The sequence below is a fragment of the Alligator mississippiensis genome, chromosome 4 (genome assembly GCF_030867095.1).
Source record: "Alligator mississippiensis isolate rAllMis1 chromosome 4, rAllMis1, whole genome shotgun sequence".
NCBI classification, from domain to species: domain Eukaryota; kingdom Metazoa; phylum Chordata; order Crocodylia; family Alligatoridae; genus Alligator; species Alligator mississippiensis.
In genome coordinates, this window is record NC_081827.1 from 244565431 (window position 1) to 244592680 (window position 27250).

A 27250-nucleotide genomic window follows, 5' to 3' on the forward strand; every position below is an offset into this window, starting at 1 on the left:
CATACCCTGTGTTGGCGTATGGGCAGCCAAGAGCTGAAAACCCAGAAGGTTAATACTGAAGGGAAGTAGTGACTCTTTCTTCCCCCCACCATAACCCCCTACCCTCTAGAAAGACGTCCTTTCTCGAGACGTTCCCAGGAACCGGCACTAGGGAGATACTAAATCTGTTAGACTCAACAAAGAGTCCAGAAGTGTGTTGGAGGGCGTTAACCCGACTCTGCTGGGCATGAGCCACCTGTCCTTGACAGCTGACATTCGTTTTGTGCTGTGGTTTGTTCATTAAATTCTTGCCAGTAATATTCCTGCCACCATCTCTGTTCAGTAGCTATCGGGTTTTTAGAAGACCACAACAGATAAGGACTCTGTGTACCAAGCTCAGAGGTCATTCCCTTGTTTGGCACCCAAAAGGTATTCCCTCCCCGCCTGGCCCGGGCTGTGCAGATTGGACACCCTGTAAAATTCACACCAAAAATCAGGACAGGCTGAACACACAGCTGGGCCCACTTCGTTGTCTTTGCAGGACCGTTTTGGGCCTAATGCAATATCAGCTGAGCAGATCGCCTGCATTGCAAAGCCATGCACTGTGGGGTTAAAAAGGCAGTCTGTCCTAGAGCCCTTTTCAGCTACATTTTCCATTGATCAAATTAAAGGTCATAAAATAGACTGACAGGTCTGAGTGATTCCGACCAGACCAGAATTAATCTTTACAAAGGTGCTGCAGGTCAGCCAAGTTTTTCTGTGTTTTGTTAAGGTTCAGGTATGTATTTTCCTACCTGTTGATGGAACGGGAAGCACTGGAATATACTGCAGGCTCATTTCTGCGGCAGCCTGCTCTGCCAAACAAGGTCAAGAGCGATTTCTTGGAAGACCAGAGCCTGCACGCCAGCACACTCCACAGGCTGGAAAAGCTTTAGCTCGTGCACCTCAGTCCTGAAAGCCAAACCAAGTTTTTTTGGCGTCCTCAATCTTTGCGGCTTTGCCTACATGGCTACCAGGACTGAAGCAAGGGCCTTGGCTCAGGAAGACCTGGCATCTAGACAGCCCATCCAGCCCTAGCTCAGCCCCCAGACTTCCCCAGCCAAAGGCTTGGTTGTACTTTGCTGTGTGGAGCAGCTGTTCTCAATGCATGTCAATCCCGTCCAAACTCAGAAAAAAGACTTTAAAAAAAGCTCCCAAATACTTTTCCTGTCCTATTGACCTTGCAATCCCATAGTAGCTAGGATAAAATGTATCCTTTCAACTTTAGCCCACTCCTCCTCTGGTTTGCACTGGCCCTTACTTCCCTTCTTGGCACAAATACTAACACTTATTTCTCCGAGGGAAGAGGGTCCAGGCATCATCCTCTTCTAAACCTTTGGGACAGAGAGGGCAGAAGTGAAGGGAAAGATGCACTAATAAGCTAGCAAAGGGGACACTAAGTTTCCCGTCTAATAAAGCCATGAGGCATTATTGCTTTTATTGAAGGGCCACACTGACCTCTGCCTCCAGCTCCTCTGGGTGCATCCATCAAGACCACTGACATCTCTGCTTTTTTCCCAGCCTGTCTCTCTCAACAATGAGAGCTCGCAGTGGGCTCCCGATTACCAAAGCAGGAGGCTTCCTAGGGCATTGCCTCTGTTTGTGTTCCCGGACAAGCATGCCAGAGGCAGCAAAGCAAACAGGGAGCAAAGCAAAATGCTAGCTCTTAAAAATAAAAGAGGGCATTTTTGGAAACGCAACACTGCCCTCCAACACACGCAAGGTAAGCAAAGCTTTCCATCAGGGCATGAAAATGGGTATTTGAGTAAAAAGCCACATATTAGGCTGCTGACTCCTTAAATACAAGAATGCCAAGTCCCCGAAACATTTCTAGGAAAACTTAAGCATCGGCCTGTGCCTGTAATAGCCCTGAGCACACAACACACGGGTCTTACAAACCTGCTCAGCTGGCAATGTAAGCAGAGAAGTCTCTTCTGCAGGAAAAAGCCCAAACTAACTGCTTTCCTAAGAACAATGTTCAAGTCTGCTCGCAGACTCAGACACAAACGAGATGCTTCTCAGGGCTTAAGGATGGTGGATGGCTGCCAAAAGCTGCTCTGATGCAGAGCTGAGAGTACCAGACAGCAGGGGGGGTGTAGTGGTTATGGTGGGTGGCAGGGTGGGGAGGAGGGGAATGGAAGGACACAAGTGAATTAGGTTTTGTTTCCATCAAAACAGCCTGGGGTGAGGAACTGCTCCTCACGCTGGCTCCTACAGAGTCCTAAGTGTCCTGTGTTAAAGTAAGTGTCCTTCTGTGAAAACGCAGATTGACAGAGAATGAAGCTGGGAACCGCTCTTCCATAAGCCCTAAACTTGCATACCCCCTATCTGATTTACCAGCTGCCCTCATTCCCCTACCAGCATAGCTTAACTCCTTAAATGCCACTTATAATGAAAATTAAATCCACCATTACATAATTTCTCCCACGAGCCCCCCAGAGATGTCTTGTGTACCCCCAGGGTTATGTGTACCACAGTTTGGGAACCCTTGCTGGAGAACATGGGACTGTTTCTACACTCCAAGATTTGGGCTTTTTTTTTTTTTTTTAAACTGGTAAAAAAACCACCACCACCCCCTCCCCCTGCAAAAAAAAAAGCTCCCCCCCCCCCACACCTCTCCTTTTACAAAAACCTTGCAGGAGAGACTAGTCAATGCACTGCTATGGCATTTCAATAGGTGTCTGCCAACCTTACTTTCCAAGCCTGTGTAACTAGGGCTAACGTACTGAGAAGGTGAATGATGGGGTTTCTGTTGGTACTGTTACCCCACCACAGCTGGAAAGAACATCTGTTCTGTAAGCAGCTGTGTCAGCTTAGGGAAATAAATACAGTTCTCCTTTAAATGGTTAAAAAAAAAAGATGTTATTTCCCATGAGATGGTAGAGCCTCCACGTACAGTTTCAGAACAGAAAATAAGATACTAAACAAACCGAGAAAGTATCTAAATTTGTCCTTATTGTCATTCTGTCCTGCTAAACAAACATTATTTCTAAGGCAGGTTTACCTGCCAAGCTTAGCTATTATTCAGTGCACTGGATTTGGGATTACTCCATAGAAGGGTACTTAATCCCTGTTCTGTGTTCAGAAGATCCCCACTGATTTCCAGTGGGTAGTGAAAACCCAAGTCCTACAAACGTTACCAGGCATGAAGTTGTTTTTATTTTGGGGCACGAAGTTGCAAGTCCACCTAGTCGGCGCTGATTAAGAGCAGCTGCGCTCCTGACAGCGCAAAGCATGAACATTACTTTCAAGGCATTTGTCACACTGTACGTTTGCTTGTTGCACGGGATGATTTGTGCGATCTCGTGACAGCAGAGAAGTTTAGATCCACAGCCAAGCTGAGACCCAAGCCACTGCTTTGATCGGGGTTTCAAGATCTATTACCCAAGGCCCCTTCCCCCTCCGCTCCCCCAAACCCCTGGGTCCTACAACAGAGGAGTCATCCTCCCAGTTCCACCCCACCACCCCCAGTGCCACCACTCCCAGTTCCACCCCACTTAAACCCAAGTGTTTAACTTGGCCAGTTTCAAATGCCTAGTTCTGTACAGTTACAGACATCAAATCCTCCTCAAAAAGCTCTCCACCTCCACCACCCCCCTTCCCAACTCAGCTCTTTTTCCCACACAGCTACTTCAGAAGAGAGCAGAGTTACACAGCCACTGACCTTTGCATGTGCCGCAGCAGCAGCACTTTGCAAGGAACCATCCCAAACAGGAGCTGCTGGAAGAGCTGCACCTCCCACCTTTCATCCTGCTCTGCTGCTGCTCATGGCAAACAGCCCCCTGACCCTAAAACTGCACCGGGCTCCAGGCACCAGCTGGACTCCTCGCCGAGTACCCCGAGTGCTGTCTCTGCTCTAACTTGGAAGCAAACCACCTTTGGAAACAGGAGGAGCCGCTGGAGTGGGGAGGAGGAGCCAGCTGCTGGCTGCATTCCCATCTCAGAGGACAAGCTCACACATTATGCAATAAAAAAACCTCACTGTGGAGGTGAACGGCTTTCTGGGACGCACCTCCTATTAGGCATGCTGCTCCTGTAGCCAAAATATTGTACAAGGAGCTTTTACCAAGAAAGCAAATTACACCCACAATGAAATAAAAGGAGGATAGTGTGATGCACTTCTGCAGAAGGCCTGGGCGCAGCTAGAAAACCAGGGGCACCTCTTTCTGCTGCCCCATAGTTTTCAATAGGATGGCTTTGGCCAAGGTGACAAAGCAGTGGTCAAGGATTAGGATCTGTCTCAGCCCTGCTGGCTGTACCAGGGGGATGGGCAGGAGGAAGCTACGGGTGTGTTAATGACACAATCAGCGTGCCGAGATACTACTATCTGTTGCCAGTTTGAAATTTTGTAATGCAAGGGTCTCTGTCAGTACTCACACATACGCTGAAGCCTGCCTGTCTTGAATTCATTAGCGATGAAAAATCTTGGATCTCAAATTCCTTTCTTTTCCTTTCTATTTTTAACAGCGGCCAAAAGACTTGTTTTGTTCTTTTTTTTATGTCATAACCAAGTTAGTAGATGGAAATTGGGATCGGAAAGCATAGTGGGAGTGCTGCATAAAACGCAGCAAGATCCAGAGAGCATCTGATAGCATTTGGATGGGACTTTTTTGTACTGCTTTCGCAAGAGGGAAGGGATTTGTTTGCGTCTGGATGGGGCAGGGTTAAAAACCTGTTGGGGATTGATGGGATTGCTGTGGAATGAGAGCACCTGGCAGTCTGGCTGCCTGTGATTAGTTAACAAAGGTTGGTGGATTAGGAGGTCTTCGGGGAAGAATGTGAAGTCCTATGTCTCAAAAACAAATTGCCTCTCAGAAAAACTTTAGCTTCAGCAGGACAGGATACTCTGAGTGAAACAAGACTACAGTAAAAAAGAAACTGGTGGGCAGAGAGCAAATGAGGATCAATAAGGGTTTGGCAGACTTAATATTCTTTTAAGGAGCCTTGTTTTTTCCAGACAAAATTTCTTTTCTGATTAATTTGCAGGTGCAGACATCTCCTGAATTGCACCTATACTTTGCATTGCTAGGGAACTTGGTGTTTTCAAGCTTCTGTGCAATGATTAGCTTGCTGATGCCACGCCATCACCTTTGGCCACGGTTTCCTAAAGTGGGTGTCCAGTTTCAGCAAAAAGCGGCCAAGCCCCTGAACCCCAGGTCCCTTCAAGCAGTGCTAGTGATTGTGGTATGTGGCACTTATTAGCTTTTGAAAAATTAGACCTATGGTGCTACAATTCCCATTTTATGCATAGTACCACTGAGGGCAGTAGGGAGAGCCATGACCTTACTCAAGGCCACAGGTGAAGTAAGTGGCTGAGATGAGGAGAGGGTTCTGCCTACCAGTCCCATGGTCCGTGCAATCGCTAAGTTTTCTGTGGTTCTTGCTGCTGCTGTTTCGTGGGGTTCTCATCCTAAGAAACGCCGGCCTGCCCGGCCTCTTCCGAGAAGGAGTATCTTGCAGAAAACAAACACATGACTGATGCTTCCCACTTCCTTCATGCTGTCAGGCTGGTCTGTGGCTCTGGGAGGCTATTATGTTAGTGACTTGAATAAAAGAACAGATGTTTCTGTTTCACCATAGACCACTTATGAATAAATCATGTCTCTCACGGTTAACTCTGGATGCTGGTGAAGGCCACCACTTCAGCAAAGAGTCCATATAGCCTGCTGCAGTGGAGGCCTTGGAGCTGTGCAGGACAACACCCGGCTGGGGATGAGGATGGCGAGGGAGGGTGCATGCATGGGCTGATTTAGGACATTTGATGATTGAGCTTTTGGGGGGGTTTAGAGCTCCCATCTCTTCCAGGAGCCTCCAGGTAGTGATTATGTCCATGCTGGTGTATAGTAAACTGCACTGACTCTGTGCCACATACAGTGAATTTAGTCCAATGAATTTAGCAAGCAGAGCTCCTCAGGGAACCTCATTGAGAATCTGATTGTGCTCCCATTGCAAATAATACCAACCCTTCCCCATCGCACCTTGAACAGGAGCAAGGGCAGGACCAGGCCTCCAGCACGGCCACAGCCAATTTGTAATGCTGGCAATGTAGTAACCAGGTCAAAATATGGAAGAGATCCTTGCAAACGGGGATCCCTGGCGTCAAGTTTCTCTTTGATACGCAAAACTGAAGTGAACCACCTCTCTTCACTTCCACTTCCCTGTGTATTGTGTTTGTACCTGAAAAAATGCTGTGTCTACGTAGCTAAAAATGTGGGGGAATAGCTCTCAAAATAAATGTTGGGCTCCTGCACACATGAAAAAGGAGAATCGGGGTTAGGCAGACCCTGGACACTAGTAGCAGACCCTGCCAAAATGAGAGATGTGGTATTTGTATGCAGCTGATTGCAATGGGGGCTCCATTCCTGCGCGGCCCCTTGGTATGAGCACAGTAGACATAATTAATAAGTGTTAAGTGCTCTGGGTTTAGGAAGAAGCTAGTACACCGGCTGGAACCAACTCTTTAAATTGTGGGAAATCATTTGGATGATTGGAGGTTTTTAAGACCCAGCTAGACAAAGCCTTGGCTGGGATTAGGGCAGGCAAGGCTCTTCAGGTAGATGTGATCTCTTTTATTGGACCAACTGAGTAGTTGGAAAAAACTCAGTCACCCTTTTGGGTGCAGTCACCCTTCTTCAGGCATAGGGAGTCTCTGCTCTTCTGAGACTCCAAGGAATGGGGGAAGCTAAAAGTGTAGCAGGATGTCAGCGAAAATGTACATAGGTAGAAATTAGAAAGGCAAAAGGTAAAACAGGTAAGGGAGGGGGAAGCAAAATTGAAAAATTAGGCCTATGGTGCTACAATTCCCATTTTATGCATAGTACCACTGAGGGCACTAGGAAGGGGAAAAAAAAGAGACAGCAGTGATAAAGTACAAGGTAGAACGTTGTCAGTGAAAAAGGAACAGTAGGAGACCAAGAAAACAAGAGTGAGGGACACAGAAAGTGTGACAGGATGTCAATGAAAGTATAAATAGGCGGAAATTAGAAAAAACAAAAGGTAAAACAGGGAAAAGAGGGGGAAGAAAACAGGGGTAAAAAGGCCAAAGGGATTATATAGTTGGCTGGGATGATGTAGTTGAGGATGGTCCTGCTTTGAGCAGGGGGTTAGACTAGATCGGTGGTTCTCAACCTTTTTTGTACCAGGACCCATTTATAAACGTTGATGGCCAGTCCCCACCCAGTGCCCTCACCCTGATCCGGTGCCCCCGTGTGTGGGGCATGCGAGGCCCCAAGCAGCCCCTTGCAGGCTCAACTCTGGCACAGTTCACTGCTCTGGAGTGGTGCTGCAGTCCTAGATGAGCAGCTTGTATTAGGCGACGGGAGCAATGCTAAGGTGTCACTAAAGCCTTGTGCATTTGTATTTTTTTCTATCAAACAATCTGGCAAAACAGAGCAGCCTCTTTTCTGCGGCGTTCGCAGAGACACCTAGCGGCCACTTCTGAGACCGGAGAGAAATAAGCTCATTTGCTGTCAGCAGTGATTCTGCCATTTCGACTGGGTCAGGCTTGATCCACTCACCTGCAACCAGCACCTTAGAAACGTGTTGTGTGTTATACTGGAGACAGACTGGGATGCGTTACCAAAATAGTGTTGCCAGCTCATGTCTCTTTGTTGAGAGTCTGGCACTGGTTCATGTTTTCCTTTTGTGGCTTTGGAGTTGCAGTTTTGGAAACTAGAGAATCTCAGCTTTTTATTTTTGAGAAAGTTCTCCTAGTTTTTCAGAGGAAAGCCTGAAAATATGATTAAAGTGTAAGATAAATGGTCAAAAACCAGAGGGAAATAAAAAGCCCCCAAATTTTATATGCATATTTATGTACAAGTAAACTGTGATTTGGGTGGGGGTAGCAGATGATTTTTAAACATGTAGTGTCGGCAATATTGTGAAGACAATGCATACACTGGAAATTAGCCCTGTAGAGAAAATCACCGTGCTAAATTACAATATAATATCTTAGTAAAACATTTACAAAATAAGAAATAGCTGATCAAACTCAAAATCCTTGGCATTCATAATATCAATTTTCACTTCAAGGTGAAAGACGAGAAAGATATTATCAGCACAAGTCAGCTCCTGTTCAGCCCTAACGCTGCCATCAGCTTCAGTGGCAAATTACCTTTGTGGCTGAATTTGGTCCTAGGGCTCCAAAGGGGAATGTCTTTATCTCAATGGCAGCGTTTCTCAAACCGGCACGCAGGGTGATCTGCTAGAGGGTGTGCGACAGAAGGGAATAGGAAGGCAGAAATATAAATGGAGAAATGGGAAGAAAAAAATGAAAACCAACTCTAAAAGTTTGCAAGCCACTGCTGTCGCATATGAAAATACTTGTTAGGATGTAGAAACAGTCTGTATGGTCCAGGGGTTATGACAGAAGTTTTGTTTTAAGCTGAGCCTCAGCTCCAGGGTTTCTGTGAAGCAAAATATGTACTGACGTGACACTCAGAACAAAACGGTTGTTTTCTGCAAATGCGGCACTTGGCTACAATTTTAGGGCCTGATCTTGCCCCATCTGAGTCTCATGGGATGGCCTTATCCCACAGGTTTGAAGCACAGGGTGGCGCATCCTAGGCAGTAATTGTTGACACTCCTGTAAAAAGCAGCCACTACAGGGGTGTTAAGTTTGTCTAGCCCACGGGGCTAGAGGAGCATTGCAGGACCACGCCACAGGCATGTAGCTGGCCCCACAAGCCAGACTGGGCCAATGAAGCTGCCCCCTCGTGCTGGATCCAGCACCTGCTCTGGCTGCTCCAGGACCCATGCTGTGTGTGGCATCCACACTGGAGTAGTGGGGAAGGGAGGGGAGAACTGCATGCAGCGCGGGTCCCAGAGTGGCGAGGAAGAGATCGCATGTGTCCCAGGCCCTGCACATAGGGATGGGGCTGGTCCTGCATGCTGGTCCACCTTGGACCCAGGGCAGCAGTGGAGGCTGGATAATAGGGCTCTCCAGGCTGTACCTGGCCCACGAGCCGGATTGTTATCACTCTTAAGCTAGTAAGTAGAGTAAAAAGCCTTCACATGTTTAGCCTTGCAATGTGCAGCTACTAGGATGGAGGGCTGAGATGTTTTAATGTTGACGGGGAACTCCTTCACCTTTTAAGGGCAGGATTGTGCTGCGAGGGAATGGGGTGATGTTCTGCACTTCAAAGCGATGGACATGGAACAGCGCCTTTCATGTTCTTGGAAAGAAGAGATGGAGGGCACGTTTGGAGAGGAGGTGTGCTGCTCGGTATAACACAGGGATGCTTAAAAAAATCAGGTCAGTCTGTTCGTGGAACTGGGCTGAGGGCCACCAAGTACTCGTGAAGCCCTGCGCTCTATTATGTCAGCAGATTTAGCAAAGTATCTTGCTACCCACAGAGATGTTTTTCTCTAGCAACGGAGTGATTTGCTTGTAGATTTTTGCCAGTTCTCTTGCTGAAATCCTCGAGTAAAGGGAACCACATACTGATGCAACAAAGAAATATTTCCTCTATGCCATTGATGCATCTTCATATCTGAAGCTGCTGTTTAGTCATCTGGAAGGCATGAGTTAGGCTGAAAACTGAGGCACGTCTCAAGGAGACAAAGGGCCAAATACTCAGCTGGGGTAGCTCAGCCTAAGTCCAATCAGGTCAACAGAACAAGCCCAAATCGGCTGAGAGGTCTACAAGCCAATGCTTCAAGAGCAGGTAAAATTCATCACACTGTAACAGATATTACCGCCCTTCATCTATGTAGCAATAATAGTCATTAGCATCCTCTATTCTCTACTTATGCATGTCGGTCGCAAAGTGAATTGATCACCACTGGCTATCCATCCCCTTCAGTACCATGACCAAAGAACTAGGTTCCTAGTGGGTGATCTGTTTAAAACAAGCAATGGATGTTGGATGTGCCTGATCCTGACACCTGATGTTTGGACCTGGTATGGAAAATCCTTTTTAATAGAAACAGCACGTAGCTGAATAGACTAAGTGCTGTGAACTTTGTCTGCACGCTGTGCACATGGAGATTACTGAGAAATCCAGAAAAGATGTGCCTGCCAACTGGCAGCCCTGAGGATGCTGGAGTCTGCACAGACCAGTGGGAAGGACCCTGGGAGATGAGTGATTCGTAACTGGTCCTCCCACTGACTTACCGAGTGACCTTGCGGATAATTCCTTCACTTCCTGGAGTCTAAGTTGTCCCAGGTGTAAATTAGGGATAAAGATCCTTTCTGTAAGCTGCAAACAGATGACACACTAGTATGACTTACACTGGTGGAGGTTGATCCCTGATTCTTTCAGGGGTAATTCTATGCCAGATTGGGTAAAGTGACCCTGATGTAGGAGTTGGTTGTCCGCTTGCTTTTTTTTTTAACGCTGGTGGAGGGGCTAACTATATCACTGTAAACATATAATCTATCTGGGCTCTTTGAAATCCCAACGCACAAACTGAGGATTGTTACTGTTTTCATAGCATCACAGAAAAGCAGGGCTGGATGGGATCTCAGGAGGTCTTGTAGTCCAACCTCCTGCTCTACACAGGACCGTCCCTATCTAAACCATCCCATACAAGCGCTTGGCTAACCTAGTCCTAAAACTACAAAACCAGCCCCATATTATTCTGTTATGTCTCAGGACAGGTAACAAACTATGAATCTGGTTTGTGCAGCCCGTTTTGTGATAAAAACTTAGAATAAACACTGTGTCAGGTATCCAGGTTGTAGCCGTATTGGTCTAGAGGCAAAAGGAATCAAAACTCATGGTAGAGGTGATATATTTTATTAGACCAACTAGATTTTTGCAAAAAAACCCAAAACCCTCCTATGTCTGAAGCACGGTGCTTGTGCCCAAAAGCTTGCAATTAAATAATTTTTTTTGCAAAAATCTAGTTAATCTAATAAAAGATATCACCTCTACCACGAGTTCTGCTTCTTTTACAATAAATACTCTCATTCCATGAATCCCCACTGACAAGCACAGATCAAAACAGTCCCGGGGAAGGTGAATAAGCAGAGCTACATGTTGCATGCTGACACAGCACATTGTGGAACATTATTCTTGGCTCTGGCTACAGCTATTTTGAACAGCGCTGAACGCTCATTAAATGAAATCAAATGAACCACACTCTTAAAAATAGCTGGCGTCCTGTCATACCAGCTGTGGGGGGGAAGGAAACCGCCACGCTTTATGGAGTAGTAAAACAGATCAAACATGCTTAAAAAAATAAATAGATTGGGTCAGATTCCCAGGAGTGGGTACAACTCCCAGGAGAGATTTTAGCCCAACAGTAGGGAGGGGGAAAAAAGCATGCTCAACTAGTTGTAAAAAACAAAAGTGAAAGAAATACAGGCACAATGCAATGCACACTCCTTACTGAACAGCCATGTGTGCATGGTCAACATGTGTTGTGAAGATGACAGAGGACTCAAGCTTAGGGCTGAATGGCCACGCCACAGCTCCACCCTAACACGAAGTGGAGCAGAGGGAAAAGTCCTCCTCATCTCCCAGAGGAGTGGTGGGAAAGTCACGGGACTCCAGGACTCTTTTCCCCAACTGTCCCCTCCCCAGCGCCCTATTGCACAGGAGCAACAGCAGTGGCTCTGTCACCTTTGGAAACAGCAAGGACAGTAGCACAGTCTTGTCTTCTACCTGGAGGGGTGGTGGTGCTGGAGGCCACAAGGCGGTCTCCTAGATTTTACATGTGTGAGTGGGGCGGACCTGTTACATCCCTGCTCTGGAGCGCGCACTGTCTTCTGTGGAGGTGGTGATGGCAGGACCCAGAGCATCCCTGGGGTCCTGGCATCCCACTGGGCATGTAGTGTACACCTCAGAGTTATTGTTGCAGGCTCTGTGCAAACTCCAGCAGAAAACACTCCATCAATTATTCTGGACTCAGATTGACTGTTTTTCCTTTGTAAACCTTTTTTTTTTTTTAATTTAAAATGAAAATGTGGAAGTTGATATAATTACAAGATTCCAGAACCCCAGCCCTAGGCCTTGGTCTGTGGTGCAAATGCCCTAAATCCGTGTGACGACCCATGTCTTGAACTGTACATTCCTTGGGTGCCCCTGGAGTACAAGTCCTCTGAGCTTCAACTAAAATCCTGTGCAAGCAGGTCCTGGAGTCATACCAGTTTTTCCACTGAGTCCAGTGGGCTTTGCATGCTATATACTTACCTTGTTCTTTTATAATACGTGTTGCCTCCTTAATGCAATTTTTTAAATATAAAAACTGCTATCCTGTACCGTTTCCACTCATTTCCTAGTCTCACTGCTTGCTCATATTTCATATCATACTATGACATAATCAAAGTGGCCAGTTTTTTTCAGGAGCTTGCTTAGGCAGAACACAAAAAAGCCACAGATATCCCACCCTGGGTGTTGCATGGATGGTCTGCAATACATAATTGCCTGATCTAATTCCAGACTGGGGTATAGGCAGAAAGTAAAGTTCACTTCTTTTGCAACTGTTTCAGTGCAAACCCTCCTGCTAACATGTCATCCAGACAGTTCGTACTTCCATATGACACCAGGATCAACCAACAGATGTTTAAACTGCGCCAAACCATCTTTACGGTACCAGAAAGGATTTTTCTGATGAATCAGTGAAAACGTCTGATAAATTATGATTGACTGTAGCGGCAATGATGATCCCTCCCTGGTATCCTCATATAACTATTCCAACTCATAATGACCAGCGTGATGGGGCTGAAGGTGACGTTATCTCACGGTCTGCACGAATTGCCATCAAGACAGCTATATCAGTGATGGATACGAGCTGAAAAAGGGTATTTGTCAGAGCAAAAGATTACTGCATTTCTAGTCTAGCAATAAAAAAACAGGTCTTGCATTGGCTTTCCAAAACGCTTATCTCCATTAGATCAAAATCAGATGTGTGGGAATGACAGCCTACTCACAGCATCAAAGGAAAGAGGACACAAAAAGCATATGCTAGTGCTGCCTTTTGAACTAGTTTTGCCTCCATAGTTCAGTGTCTATCACATGGAGAAATGATGAGCTTATCCCTCACATGTCTCTTCCATGCTCCTTTTCCAAGAAAACCTGGGCGCCTCCCGCCCCTGCGTGACAAACATGAAATTATTGTCTTTAGTTGTTGCAATCACAACCTCACGGTGTAATTTATGGGAGCTGGCTCTAGCAATGGTGACTAATCAGTATATACAAAATAGGAGGACATCAAAAGTGCCAGAAGTTCTTAACTGTTCTTCCTTGTTCTCAACCTGACCTGACTTATCAGACTGAGTTTGTTCTGTGATGACAAAAGTGAAGCTAATTTTCTCTTCTGATGCCACTGCTCTCTCCTAAGGTAATCTGCTCCCAGCCGCCTTCTTAGAAAACGATCACTCTGGCCCCCTAAGGTGGCTTAGAGACAGCAGCACATGCTGTTCCAGGGCCTTTTGCTTTTCCTACAAAAGTATCCAACTAAGACAAAAACAAAAACTGGCAGAAACTGCTTGCTAGATAAAGATGAAAATTGCTTGTTGTGGCCAATTCTCCTGCTAGAGAGGATCTAGGCTGAAATTAAAATGCATGCTTGCTGGGTCAGTGTTGTCAAACATTTCACTTGGTTGGCCAGGCTGCTGTATTAACATCACTAGATGTAACCCTTCGCTCACTTAGCCTTTTGCTAGGGTAATTGTAGACGGCAGAGGTATTCTTACCAGGAAGCAGTGACTAGGGCAAATCTGCCATCGTTGCAAAAGTTTCTGATGTGCTGCATAAAAGAAAATGTAAAACTGTGATTGAAATGTATGGTGGAAATAAATAACAAAGCCAGAAGCAACAGGAAAGCTTATGTGGGGGAAAATAAAGCAAGATGACTTTTAATGGTTTATAGAATAATTTCTGGCAGGAATAAAAGCCCTCTGTATTGGATTACCATCATGTGTTATCTTTGCCCAATTTAATTTTGTAGTTTCCAAAGCATGGGGACAGTGGCTTTTCTAAGAGGTTTCATGCATCTCAGGTGGGATTTCCATAGGTGTTCAGCACTAAAATTTTACTTCTGTTGAAGTTGTTGGCAATTTAGCAGGCTATAACACGTGCCTTTGACAATTCCACGTACAGCATCTCACCACCACGAGGCAGTAACTGGAGCTGAAAATCTATGTACCTAGACTATCCAGGTAGATATTGCCTTCTTGTACGACAGTATGGCACAGGATGACTAGGATCATTTTTATTTGTGTATGATATTCAACCGGTTTCTTGGTTAACGATGAAAACCAAGTATTTTCACATCTGTTTTCATATGATAGTATTGCATAATCATGGTATGTGACTTACTATTCGTATTGCTGCTACACTTACGCGACCTCAATAAATGATCAAGGCCTCATGGCAGTAGGCATTGTGCATGCACATCTGTCCCAAAGTATATGATAAGGGATCATCCATCTATTCCTAAAACTGGGAAATACCTCTCTACCAGAGGAGATGTAGGTTTTCCATACTGTGTTTGAGAAGAAGGGGTGGTGGGATGAGTTGATGCTGTGACTGTAAAAGGAAAGGTTATTGCCATGGGCATATCTAAGATTTTGAAATGGGGGGGTGCAGATGGTGTGGCACATCATCACCTATAACACAACACTCATTTTTTCTCCAGTTAAAGAAAACTAGAAGCTTTACTCCTATGCTAGGGGGCTGTATTATTCAGTTTAAGATCACAGCAAAACCAGATATAAGTATTGGGATGTGCACTGATTGCTAAATAATGTATTCATTTTAACCCCCCCCCATCAAACTAGGCCAAAATACTCAAAAAGATATGGTGTCATTATTCCCATAGTCACTATAATTAAGCCTATGGATCCATCCCTTTATATTTCTGTATCTTAAATTCAGAAGCCCACATCTTCTAACCCACGTGGAGCCTGCAGAAGGGCGTGAATGCGGTAGAATACGTACAGCTCCATGCAGGTTCAGTGGCCCACACTTGTCCACGTAAGTGAATACGGTGTTGACAGTGGTAACCCAGAGGCTCTACTGGTGACAGCAATAGAGCAACCTCATAGAGAGGATTTACCATCAAGCCAGATTACTGATGGACACACTTCTGGGCACAATTCCCAGATCTCAACAGAAGTTTCATGTACACATTCAAAGGCAGGATTTGGTCATTATTTTAAAACCTGAAAGAGATGCACATATGGTGTCCAATAGACAGGACCAGGCAGTGTTTGAAATAATAAAAGGTTTGTGAGGTCTCCAAGACTGAAAAAGACACTGACCTCAAGGAAGAATGATTTTGTGGAATAAGTGTTCACTGTTTCTACCTAATCTACAAAAGAGAAAGATGCTGTTGACTCATAAATGTTACAATCCTCTGTTTAACTTTTAGTCTCTCTTGCTTGGAAAATATCTTAATAAAGACATCAAGATGGGCATCAAACAGCTTAATGTTACCAGGAGTGTTATCCACGAGGTCTACATCCCGCCCCCCCATCATTCATCCATTGACTGCCTCAATTTGCCAACATGGCTACAACCTACACCCCAGGAGTTATATACCTTTGTGAAAACCCAGAGAACCTGCAGATGTGACTTTCATCTCTCATATTAAATGAAAAGTTCCAGCGCTGCCTTATTACATGCTTTTAGGGCAGTGAACTCCTGTTATGCCTATGAAATTATGTATTTCCTGGGAGACTGGAAACCACACCAACTTTCATTGTGGTCCATAAGCAACATTTCCTTGATTTCTGCAAACTTTGTAATATTTAAGAGCTACTTTAAAAATGTATAAGTATTGCAGAAGGAAAGGGCAAAATTTTACTAGGTAAAAGGTCTGTAGAATCAACACATTCCTTTATGCTCAGAATTTCCAAAGAATACCACAAATAGTTGATAAGGAAATATATGCAAATAGATCCTTTGACTATCCTCTGTAGAAGAATATAGTCAAGACTGCTTTACCCTCTCTTAGCATGGAAAGGAACTGTTCTTCACCTGAGACAGTTGGGAGGAACCTTTTATTTAAGCAGAGTCACTGAAAAGCCGTAATGAATAGGCCATATGTTGTTGAAGAAGACATATATTATACATAAACAAATGCATGTTGGGTATTTAGGATTAATCTGCACTTAATGAAAAGTGAGGCAGGATCAGACTCTCCTTTCACTTGGAAAGTATAGAAGTGGAACAACTACACTGAAATCCATACACTGATGTAAACAAGGGGAGAAGCAGGCTCATTGTGTGTACAGCAAATCTGTGAAACATCTGTATGTGCAGATTTGCAGAAACATCATTTCAATTATTTGCCATAAATTATTTAGTACCTGCGTGCTATGCCTTTCTGTCAGCCGGTCCCTGCTCTGCCTGATCAGAGAAATTAAGAGTTTCAGTCTAGCGAGTGCACTTGAAAACGGGTTCATAAAATATTTGTTTAGGATGAATGCAGGAGGAGCCAGCCCAGCAGTCTACTGGCAGCTGGGGATGTAAATACTGGTCCTGGAACCGTTCCCCTTGCTTTCCTGGAGCTGGTAGGGTTCAGAAGGGAACATATTTTGGGGATTTTTTTTTAATTAGGATATGTCGCTTAAATTATTATTTATACTACCAAGACTCCTAGGGGCATTGGTCACGTACTGACACCCCATTGTGCTGAGTGCTGTATAAATACATCCACGCACACACATTACATCAGTAACAACATCCGATCTAAACCCAGAATCTATTATCTCTGCTTCTCAGTGCTCCTTCACTCTTAAGTCGCATGCATTTCAGACACAAAGCCAAGGAAACAAACTACAGCATGCTCAGCGGACCAGGAAACCACTGAGGTCAGAATAATGAATGCTGCCCCATTGAAACTGGTTACATAGCAGAAAACCTAGGCAAAAGGCCCAGAGCCTGCTCTTCCCACCGCAGTCCCAGCCGGATTATGGCCAGACGTACATCAGTGAATTTGCTATATTTAGTTCAGCCACAGCCCCAAAGGACAAGCGAGACCTAAGCCATTCACATGTTCCAGTCACCGTCTTTTGGCAACACTTGTTGGTGACCTTCCTGTTAGTTTAGTGGGACAAACGCTACTATGCAATCCTCCGCCCTGATGTATATATGTCAAGACACCGGAGTAAATACCGGTACAAACGACACAGTGTATATATTGTAACTAAACCCATACAAGTTATTTTTACACCCTTCCTTGGGGATGAATGTTTTCATTTTGGGAGGAGGGAGGAGGGATGTTATGGCTGTTGGCTTCAGGTCCACACTAATAAAGAAGCCCTTTTCTATTCACTGAAACTTGTAATCATGCTACATGGAAAAACCCTTTGGACAGATGCACCTATACAATTGGGGTGACATCCTATTTGGTTGTCCTTCTGTTTCCATATGTGTATCCAGAATTTACTAAAGGCAGGTGAAGCACACCACCCCTTAGACCATGAGGACACGGGGGTTAAGCATGGCTGACATGGGCCTGGGGGATCCCCAGAACCACTCCTGACCTCCTCAAGTTGCAAGGAGCAGCTGCATGAGGTGCTGGCCTCAGCTGGGGACAGCAGCAGAAGTGTGCAGGTTCCTCCTTCCAGCCCCGTTGGCCAGGAGCAGGCGTTGGAAGGAGAAACCTGTCTTTGGTGAGCTCAGCAGCCCATGCAGCTGCTCCCTGCAACCTACAGCTGGAGTGGGGCAAGAGAAGCTGTGGCATCCAGGTCAGCTGACAACACTGGTGCTGGTGGGTGGATCGTCCTTCCCGAGTCCCCTGCCAGCCTGGCGGCTCCAGTTTCAGACAGCAACCAAGGACAGTGGTGGTAGCTGTAAAAGTGGGGGCAAATACACAGCTGCACCTCCCTGGGATCTGTCCCTGTCTCCAGCTGGCCATCTAAGTTGCCATTAACCAAATATCTTTGTTCAATATCTTCAACTTCCTGGCAGATAGGATGCATCCATGGCCAGTTTGCAGGTGACACTAAGCTGGGTGGAGTGGTAGATATGCTGGAGGGTAGGGCTAGGATTTTGAGAGACCTAGACGAATTGAAGGATTGCACCAAAAGGAATCTCATGAGGTTCAATAAGGACAAGTGCAAAGTCCTGCACGTAGGGTGGAATAATCCCATGTACCAGTACAGGCTGGGGACTGACTTGCTAAGCAACAGCTCTGCAGAAGAGGACCTAGGTGTTACAGTGGACAATAAGCAGAATATGAGCCAGCAGTGTGTCTGTCCTTCTTGCAAAGAAAGCTAATGGCATATTTGGCTGCATTAGTAGAATTGTTGGCAGAAGATCGAGGGAAGCAATTCTTCCCTTCTTTTAAGCACTGGTGATGCCACATCTGGAGTATTGTATCCAGTTTTGCCCCCCCCCACTACAGAAAGGATATGGACAAATAGGAGAGAGTCCAGAGGAGGGCAACAAAAATGATGAGGGGGCTGGGGCACATGACTTATGAGGAGAGGCTGAGGGAACTTGGCTTATTTAGTCTGGAGAAGACAAGACTGAGGGGATTTAATAGCAGCCTTCAACTACCTGAAGAATGTTTCCAAAGAGGATGGAGCTGGACTGCTCTCGGTGGTGGCAGATGCGGAACAAGAAACAATTGTCTTAAGTTGCAGCAAGGGAAGTCTAGGTTAGATATTAGGAATTACACTAGAACAGGTTTCCCAGAGAGGTGGTGGACTCTCCATCCTTGGAGGTTTTTAAGACCCAGCTCAACAAAGCCTTGGCTGTGTTGATCTAGTTGAGGATGGTTCTGCTTTGAGCAGGGGGTTGGACTACATGTGACCTCCTGAGGTCCCTTCAACCCTCATTTTCTATGATTCAATGAATGGCAACTGAAGTTACCGTCTGGAAGCAGAATATCAAATTGGACAACCAAACGTGAACAGAATGACACCCTTGGGGGTGAAACTTGGCTACTGTTAAGAGAGTCTGATCAGTTTGTGAAAGTGATTATTTGACGTGACTGCCTATGATAGCAGGGGACTGGACGTGGCACTGGTTTAAGTGTCGAGTGTTTATCTAATGGAGCATGCTTTGGCACATGGCTTGTGGGTAGATGTGAGGATCAATCCAGCTGGGGGCTAAGTCATCTCTCCGGCAGCCAGTCATTGACAGGAAGCTGACTTTGCTCCCAACACGGTATATCTTGTGCAGACTACGGTTTGCCAACAAGTCTCTTGGTGGCTTGTTGACTGTCCTGAAACCAGCACCTTTTGTTTCCTCTGGTCCTTGCTATCCTGGTATCTGTGTCCATCTTCTTTTGCTTGGTCTTGACCGCTGGACTAATCCTGTCTAATAGCTCCTGACTCTGGCACCTGGCCCTAGCTAGTGTCTCAGCTCCTGCCTCTGCTCCCTGGTCCTGGCTCTAATCACTAGGGTGGATAACCCATGTTCTGGTCACTGATATGACTTTCCTTTTTTCAAAGCCCTAATACCTACACATGAAAATCTCAATTTTCACTCAGAAAGAAAAGTTAATTTGTCACTTTCAGCTATAACTAAAGTTTGAAAACGTGTCCAAAATGTGGCAGTCTCTGCTTTAAAAAATGGCTAAAATAATGTCTTTGAGGAGGAAAAACAGCCCCAGCCACCTCACTGAAGCCAGAACTCTAAGACCCATTGCCCTGGGGGGGCCAACCAGGAGTCCCTCTCATCAAAGGACTCCCTGGGGATGTCCATACTGCACAATGAAGTTTTGTGGAGATATTTAGCTCTAAAATAACATATCTCAGATAGATACTCATGCTAACATGGCTATGCCTCTTCTAGTACCGAGTTAGCTCAGCTAGACATTGCATTGTGCAGTACAGACATACACTGTGTGTGGCAAGAGAAGACAGTAGCAGTGGCACCAGCTTATTAAAACGAAACCAAGCAAATACCCAAACAGAAGCTGGGGCAGGTGCTGATCTGTCTGTTTTTGCCCCCCATTGTCTTTTAGTGATACAGGTAACCCCTGCTGCCATCTTTGCGCCACCATTCGAGGATGCAGAAGCACCATGGCACAGACTCAGGGGATAAGAGCCATCGCCAGCACCAATGGTTATATTTCATTGGGTGCTTACTGTTCACCTCTGTCTTAATTAAGCCCTGGCAAATGAGGTAGTCTTGGAAGAAAGAGAGATGAAGAAGGTCAGGAGAGGCATGCATGGGGGTCTGTAATTACATGACTTCACGGGTCACCGTCCTTCGCAGAAGGGGGATGTACTGGCATGAAGGGCACTGCAGCTCTGACGTGGTGGGTAGTTTTGATCACAGGCTCTGTTATATATTTTTTTCCTTTGTAGGGTCCCAAAATGTCCCTGAATCCAAGAATGTACAGCAAAGTCAAGAGACAGCAGAAGAGAAATGACCGTAACTCTGGAAGGCATCTACATATCTTGATGGTTTTGTTCCCTATTTGCTTCTCTGCCTCCGATCCCTTTCCTAAGACCTGATGACAAACCTCTTTGCCTCCGTGTATATCATAAAAGAAAACTTTAGTTAAATGAGATGCGTGAAGTGTCTCAGGGAGCAGGTTTGGGGAGATTATGGGAGAGACTCTCAGAAGATCCTTTCTGCTCCCCCATAACCGGGTTGTACGCTGGGTTTCACAGTTTGATCCTATGCTGGGGAAAGGGCCATCTTTTTAGAAAATGAAAGAGCTGCAATGTGAGCATCTAAACTCAGTTCCCAAAAAAGAAAAAAAGCCTCATCAGCAAAGCCACAAGTATATCAGAAGAAAAGAAAAACCACATGTCCCGAAAGGGAAGATTTTACAATTGAAATGGCTATTTCAGCAGTACCACTAAGAGTAATGTTGACAGCCTGCAAACCCTCTCTTTGCTCACACAAGAACTAGTCTTTAACCCTTTTGAAGTACTATATCCCCGTTCTCAGAGACATCAGTAGAAGCAGGTTTGACATCATCATTTGACAACCTTTCCTCTGACACTTGCCTGATGTCTTACTCCTTCCCATTTTGTCACTAGGGGGTTACTGCAATTTATGCTCCATTTTCTATACCATCAAAGTTAAGCAGCCTAGACTGAGGGATGACTTGCTGATCTCCATGGGTAGCAGTTATACTCCATGTTCAGGCACAAAGTGAGAAAACAGTGCCAATATTTTAACAAAGACCTTCAGGCGACCAAACTCACACGTGCCAGGAGATGCAAACCTTCAGGCCAAAGTAAGCAGTGATTGAACTGATGCTGTAAAGCATACATTAAAAAATGAGTGCAAGTGGTAGGACAGTACAATTTTCAGAGATTTTAAGGTGGGAAGGGACATAGATGATCTAATATGACTTCCTGTATAACATGGAGCATATCTTTTCATCCAGTTTCAGTTCTATCCACTTTAACTATGTGCTCCCCACATTTGTTACCTCCATCCTCCATTGGGCTACACATGGATGAGAGGCTCCTTGGGTAGGGACCATCTTTTTGTTATATAAGTACATGGCTGGCAGAGAGGTATTCTACTTCTCAGCCCATAGGCATTAACACAGTGTAAGTAATAGCATGGACCTCAGATGTCATGCAAAAGGACTCTAATTACACGCTGAAGGGGTAGAAGGTATGGAGTGATAAAAGCCAACCATGACAGGATTCGTCTTATCTTACTGCTGTTAATTGATTTTCAGTTACATGTTCCCTTCTCGTCTCTTCATGTGCAAGTTATATTCCCAGGGGCCGTATCTTCTCATTTCCACTGGAATAACTGCATTGACTATGCTGGAGTTATTCCTTTTTCACTTTGATGTAAATGAGGAGAATGTCAGAGTGAAGTTATAGCACCTCTTCTACTCCTCTTTATCAACACAGATGTACTACAACATCACCACCAGGTTTGATTCCCTTCTCTACGAGGGCAAGATCCAGAATGCCCTTAACTTTCTTGATGACCTGGCTCCTCCACGGCAAGCCCAGGTGATGCTCTTGTTTATCATATTGAAACCACTGAATGACCTATGCTATTGCTGAGTTCTAGGTTATTCTGACAGGGGCTAATTGGGTGAAATTTCACTCCACATTACAGCTAAGTACAGGCAGTCAAAAAGCCCAAGGCTGAATTCACTCAATCTTCACAGGTTAGTCTAAGCTGCATAGACTGAACCGATCAGCAAGTGAACAGACATTCACTTTTGATTCTGGAAATGGCAGCCACCTGCCTGCAGTGGCCCAGGCCAGAAGTTGGGGGGTGCTAGAGCATGCCACCCTGCTTGGCTGGAGCAGACAGCTTGAGCCAAGGCTAGCCCGCTCAGCCTATGAGTGTGTGGGGAGGTGCAAAGCATCCTGGGATGCTGGAGGACTGCAAGCTAACTTGAATCTAAAGGGGATCTGGGACAGAAGTTTAATAAAGCAATTAAACCTAAATCAGTTAAGTCTGATACTACAGCCACCCAAATTTATCTTAAACTGGTTTTGGCCACTTTGGAACTGGTTTATGTGCACTGAACCTCTGTTGTGTTACAGATTTGAACCGGTTTCCGATCACTTATACCAGTTTATGTGTAACTTCAGTCCCTAGCCAAAAAGAAGTGAAGGCAAAGGGACTGAAGAAATTAATTGGCCTCCTCTCTTTGAACAAAGGTAACTTTTTTTAAATGAAAAAAGTCAGAACAATAGCAATTTGCTTTTTCTTCTTTACCACATCGTGCATCAAGTTTAATTCTCATTAAAAACATGGAATCATGTAGGACTAGAGGTGGAAGGGGGGGAAGGCTCCTGCTTCAGATTTACAGTAATGACATCTGTTGCTTCCCAAATTTTTATATGTGGCTTAGCACTACCTGACATACTGGGTGACACCATGCTGACAAACAGACCAGGAGGGATAAAAGGCATTCACAGCTTCAAGTGGACAGCACAGTCAAAATAGTAGGTTACTGTGCAATAAAGTCCCAAGTAGCTATAAAAATTTCTCTCCATTTTAATATGTTTTTAATGTGTAAGAACAAAGTGAAGCCATAAGCACAGAATTTGCCAGACTTGTCTGGCTTATCTGTTTAGACATTAAAGGCACCTATAACATGCCAGATGTCTATTCAGTGTTCCCATGCTTCAAAATGGCAGCAGGGGTGCTTGAACTAAAGCTCGTCAAATGAGATTTTGTTCAAGTGCTCCCACAACCATTTTGAAGTGTGGGACGCTGAATACAGATGACACTGCAGGTGCTTTAATTAGAGCGGCTCTCAGAGCCACTCTAATTAAAATGCACCCCCCGCAACCCTCCACCCTGGAGCATGTGTATAGATGGCCAAAGTTTTCAGGACAGAGTACAGTGGGCATGTGGAGGGGTGTGATGCGTGGCCGCACAGTGTCACACAGGAAGCTGGCACAGAGGCACCTGCTGGCTGCAGCATCAGACATGTGGGGTGGAGGTGGCATGGGGAGATGGCGTGGCAGGCGTGGGCAGTGTCCACTGGCTGCAGCTTGTGGCTTTGGGGCGCAGTGTGTCCCCAGCACAGCACCCTGTGGCCGCAAGCCATGCCCCTGCGCATGGAGTGCCCACTGGCTGTGGCCGTGGGGCGTGCAGCATGTCGGGGGGGGGTGCATGGCCTTGTGGGGAGCCGGCATGGGAGCACATGGGCAGTGCTTGCCAGCTGCAGCACATGGCCATGGGGCATGTTGGGGGGCATGTGGCTGCAGGGCGCAGTGCGGGAAACTGGCACGGGAGCACATGGTTGCGGGGTGGGGCACCCCCCCCCCCCAACACCTGCTCCCCATGCAGCACCCTGTGGCTGCACACCATGCCCCCCGCACACACGCTACGCCACACTCCAGGGCCGCGTCCCATGCCACGCAGCCGGCGGGTGCTCCCCCCACCATGGCTGCTCCTCACGCCACACCCCTTGGCTGTGTGCCACCCACCCTGGGGCTGCTCCCCGTGCCATATGGCCGTAGGTGGCAAGTGCTCCCTTTGCCATGCCCGCTCCCTGCACCACGCCCTGCAGCCACACGTCACCCCCTCCACATGCCAGCCTGGCAGCCCCCCATGTACCATGCCCCCCCGTGTGCCCCATGCCACACCCTGGGTCCACTCCCCATGCCATGCCCTGTGGCCACATGCTATCACCCCCCCGCACGCCCACATGGCACACCCCCTCGTGCACCATGCCACCCCCCCACGCCCCACCCTCCAGCTGTGCTGTAGCCATGCCCTGCGGTCGCACATCACACCCCCGCACCCCCACAATTCATTATAATCCCAGTCTTGGGCCTGACTGTTCCCTCCTCTGCTCATAAAGACATCCGAGGAACAAACATGCACAAAGACTGCAGCTTTGAAACAGCTGCAAAGCTGGAGCGTTCTCTCCCTACCTGTCCAGTTCCAGAGGAAGAAAAAAGGTTAATTGTTCTGTGATTACCCTGTGCACTTCTACGGCACCAGTGTCTCCTTGTCTTGGGATGACTGTGTGGAATTTCATTTTGCAGGAGATCAGACTAAATGAAACAGCGTTCCTTCTTGCCTTAAACCCCATGCATCTCAAACTTCTAAAAGCTGAACTTGGTGGTGGTGGTAGCAGTAGTAGTGATAATAATAAAGGCATATGTGAAATAAGACATGATTGGTTTCATCTTCCTCAACCATCACCATGCCTTTTGGCCTACCATCTGATTGCACCTGACAAGTTGTAGTATTTCTGAAACTACCCCTTAAGACATACTCTGTATTATGACCTTTAAAGTGTGAGACTCCTGGGTGGAGCCATTAGGAGCAGAAGTTTTTTTGTTTTATTAAATGTTATTTAAATCCTGAATATTTATATTGGCAACATGAGCCTGCTTATTGCTTGTTCAATAGAAACTCCGTGACCCCTGTTTATATGCCAGTCATATCGATTGTGTTACCTAATAAAAGGCTTCTCGAGACCACAGCCTTATAAACTGTTTAAATGACTGCCCTTAATTAAAACTTCTAGAAGCCATAACAATTTCTCAGCCTTTGTATGAGGCCAGCTGAAGGTTTCCTGTAATACACTGCAACTTCTGAATTGTCCTCTAAGGGCTCCCTCGGGAATCAGGGATCATTACCATTAAATAGGTTTTGCAGTAAAGATTATTTAAGCCAAAGCAGCGAAACCACACAAGCCGATGTCGACTGTAATTTAATACCCAGCCCAGTCGGAGTTGAAGAGGGGCTGAACGAAGCAGTGTAATCTCAGAATTGTCAGAAAATGCAAGATGAGACTAACGAACCGTCAGGTGGGAAGAAATCATCAAGAGTGTCAGGACAGGGGCATTTATTTAAATTGCTTTTCTGGGGCAGTGGGAGGAAGGGCACAGAAGCAGAGGTGCCCAATTAGGAGCCACTCTTGCCCTCGCAGCTTTGTGCAATAAGCAGCTAAAGGAACTTTCACCTCCACGAGAGAGTGACCACGGCGTTCAGAAACTCTTATCTCCTATCAGCTCCTTTGTTCACTGATAACACTCGTCTTGCCTCAGCCTTAATTCCTTCCTTCTCCTTCAAATCTCCTTACTCAGACAAAGCTGCCAATGTGCTGGCACATGACCGCCTATCAGCTGTGCGTTCCTTGGGGTTGCATGTTCTGCCCCAGGTCTCTTGCTCCTAGACTCTTCAGGCTTGAAGAGGCAGAAATCCATGCCAGACAGATGGTCGCAGATGGCCTCTGTCTAGTCACAAAAACTGCACTGTGTATCTTCAAAAAGTAAGCAAGCGGGAGTGAGAGGGGAAGGAAAGGCTGATGGTGTAGTAGTGGGGCTGGGAATTTGGGGGTAGGGCGCACAGGGGAGGGACTCACGTGCTGCTGGGTCCTGATCCCAGCCACGGTGAGCCACATGATCTAGATGTGGTCCACAAGGAAGGGCTAACTTGACAGCCCTGATCTAGATCTACTGATCAACAGCAACAGAAATCTGTAGAGAAACTGGGCAAAACTTTTGGGGATTCTTAGTTGTTATCTGCTCTGTGCTTTGTGTCCTCTCCATTTCCTTTCTGCTAGCTTTTTGGTATTACCTTTATTATTCTCTTCAAAGAAATAACACAACCATAATACAGATACCAGACACAGCACAGCTGGAATCCAAGTCGATCCTTGGCAGCCGATAAGGCTCAGAGGCTGCTTGAGTACACCCTCATTTATCAGCTTGTTTTTACATTTGCAACGGCCTTCAGTGAAGCCGGAGGATTATTAAAAATAGTGCTTATTACTATGTGATCACTTGTATTGACACTAGACAAAACATCCTAGGAAATTCACCAAATCCAGAAGCTACTTTCTTTTTCTTTTTTTTTTTCAAGTCGATGGACAATGCAAATAATATGTTGAAGCTTTCCATTTTTAAGGACATCAGCCAGCAACTTGACTCCACACACAATGTGATTTATATAAAACGGTACAAAATATGAGCAGCATAATAAAATTATCTGCCATTTCCCACCAAGAGGATGCAATTACTTTTTAAAATTTGACAGAAGACTGCTAATTTATGTCACAGATGGCCAATTTACTGCTAAAGACACTAGGTTTTAAGTACAGAGACTTTCTGTCCTTGAAATTATATTGTCTGTAAAGGCAATGAATCATACTTCCTGTTAACTCCAAGACTTCAACAGCTATCCTACTGCTCCAGTGGACTATGTAGGCTATGTATTCAAAACAGGTGGCTAAAGTGTGGGTGATGTTGGTGTCTGATATGCCAGCATATATGTCTGTGTTGTAATTGCTAGATAGGCCAGAAATTGAATCACTTGTCCAAACTCTGCCCCAAACTTTAGAGGCTTGGAAAAAATGGATCCTGAACCCAAGCACCCCCAAGCTAACTGGGAAGCAGAAGTGGTCTCAATCTGCAAGCCTCTACCTGTCTGTCTACGGGGCAACATCATGGCAGGCTCTATAAACATAGTAAGAGACCAAAGGGTGAGGGGAACCAGAGAAATTAAAAGTTTAAGCCAAATAGCAAGCCTGGGTTGCTTCCCAGGTTTCTCAAGCCCCAGTCTAAGTCCCTTTTCATTTGCTTATAACATTTAAAATTTTTTCTGCTCCTCTTTAATGTAAATCCAAGAATGCAGTGATTCCCAATCTGTAGTCCACATGGCTAACTGGTCTGTGGCTGACCCATAGACTGCACCAGGCCCCTGTTCAAAATGGCATGACTATGTGGCACACCTCCTGCCTTTATATGTCTTTCAGTTAAAAGTCCGAGGACCGGAGTGCCAGTGGTCCATGAGAAATTCTGAGAGCTGTCAGTGGTCTGTTGGCTTAAAAAGCCCAGAAATTACTTTAGTAATATTTGAGTTGCATTTTCATACCAATGATGCTTGACTGGATTTTCCTTTAAGCACAGTAAAAT

General features: G+C 45.8%; 1 protein-coding gene across 7 annotated transcripts in view; it reads right to left on the minus strand.

Moving 5' to 3' along the window:
• KALRN (kalirin RhoGEF kinase) overlaps window positions 1-27250 on the minus strand; it is a 759663-nt gene that overhangs the window by 99655 nt on the left and 632758 nt on the right. Inside the window, exon 1 of one of the 7 annotated variants that reach the window (XM_019480327.2) lies at window positions 3683-3892. The exons of the other annotated variants lie outside the window; for them this stretch is intronic. Coding sequence (XP_019335872.1) covers window positions 3683-3767 — 85 coding nt within the window. The 5' untranslated portion in view covers window positions 3768-3892. Of the gene's footprint in view, window positions 1-3682; window positions 3893-27250 lie in introns of those variants that run through there. 7 annotated transcript variants of the gene reach the window in all.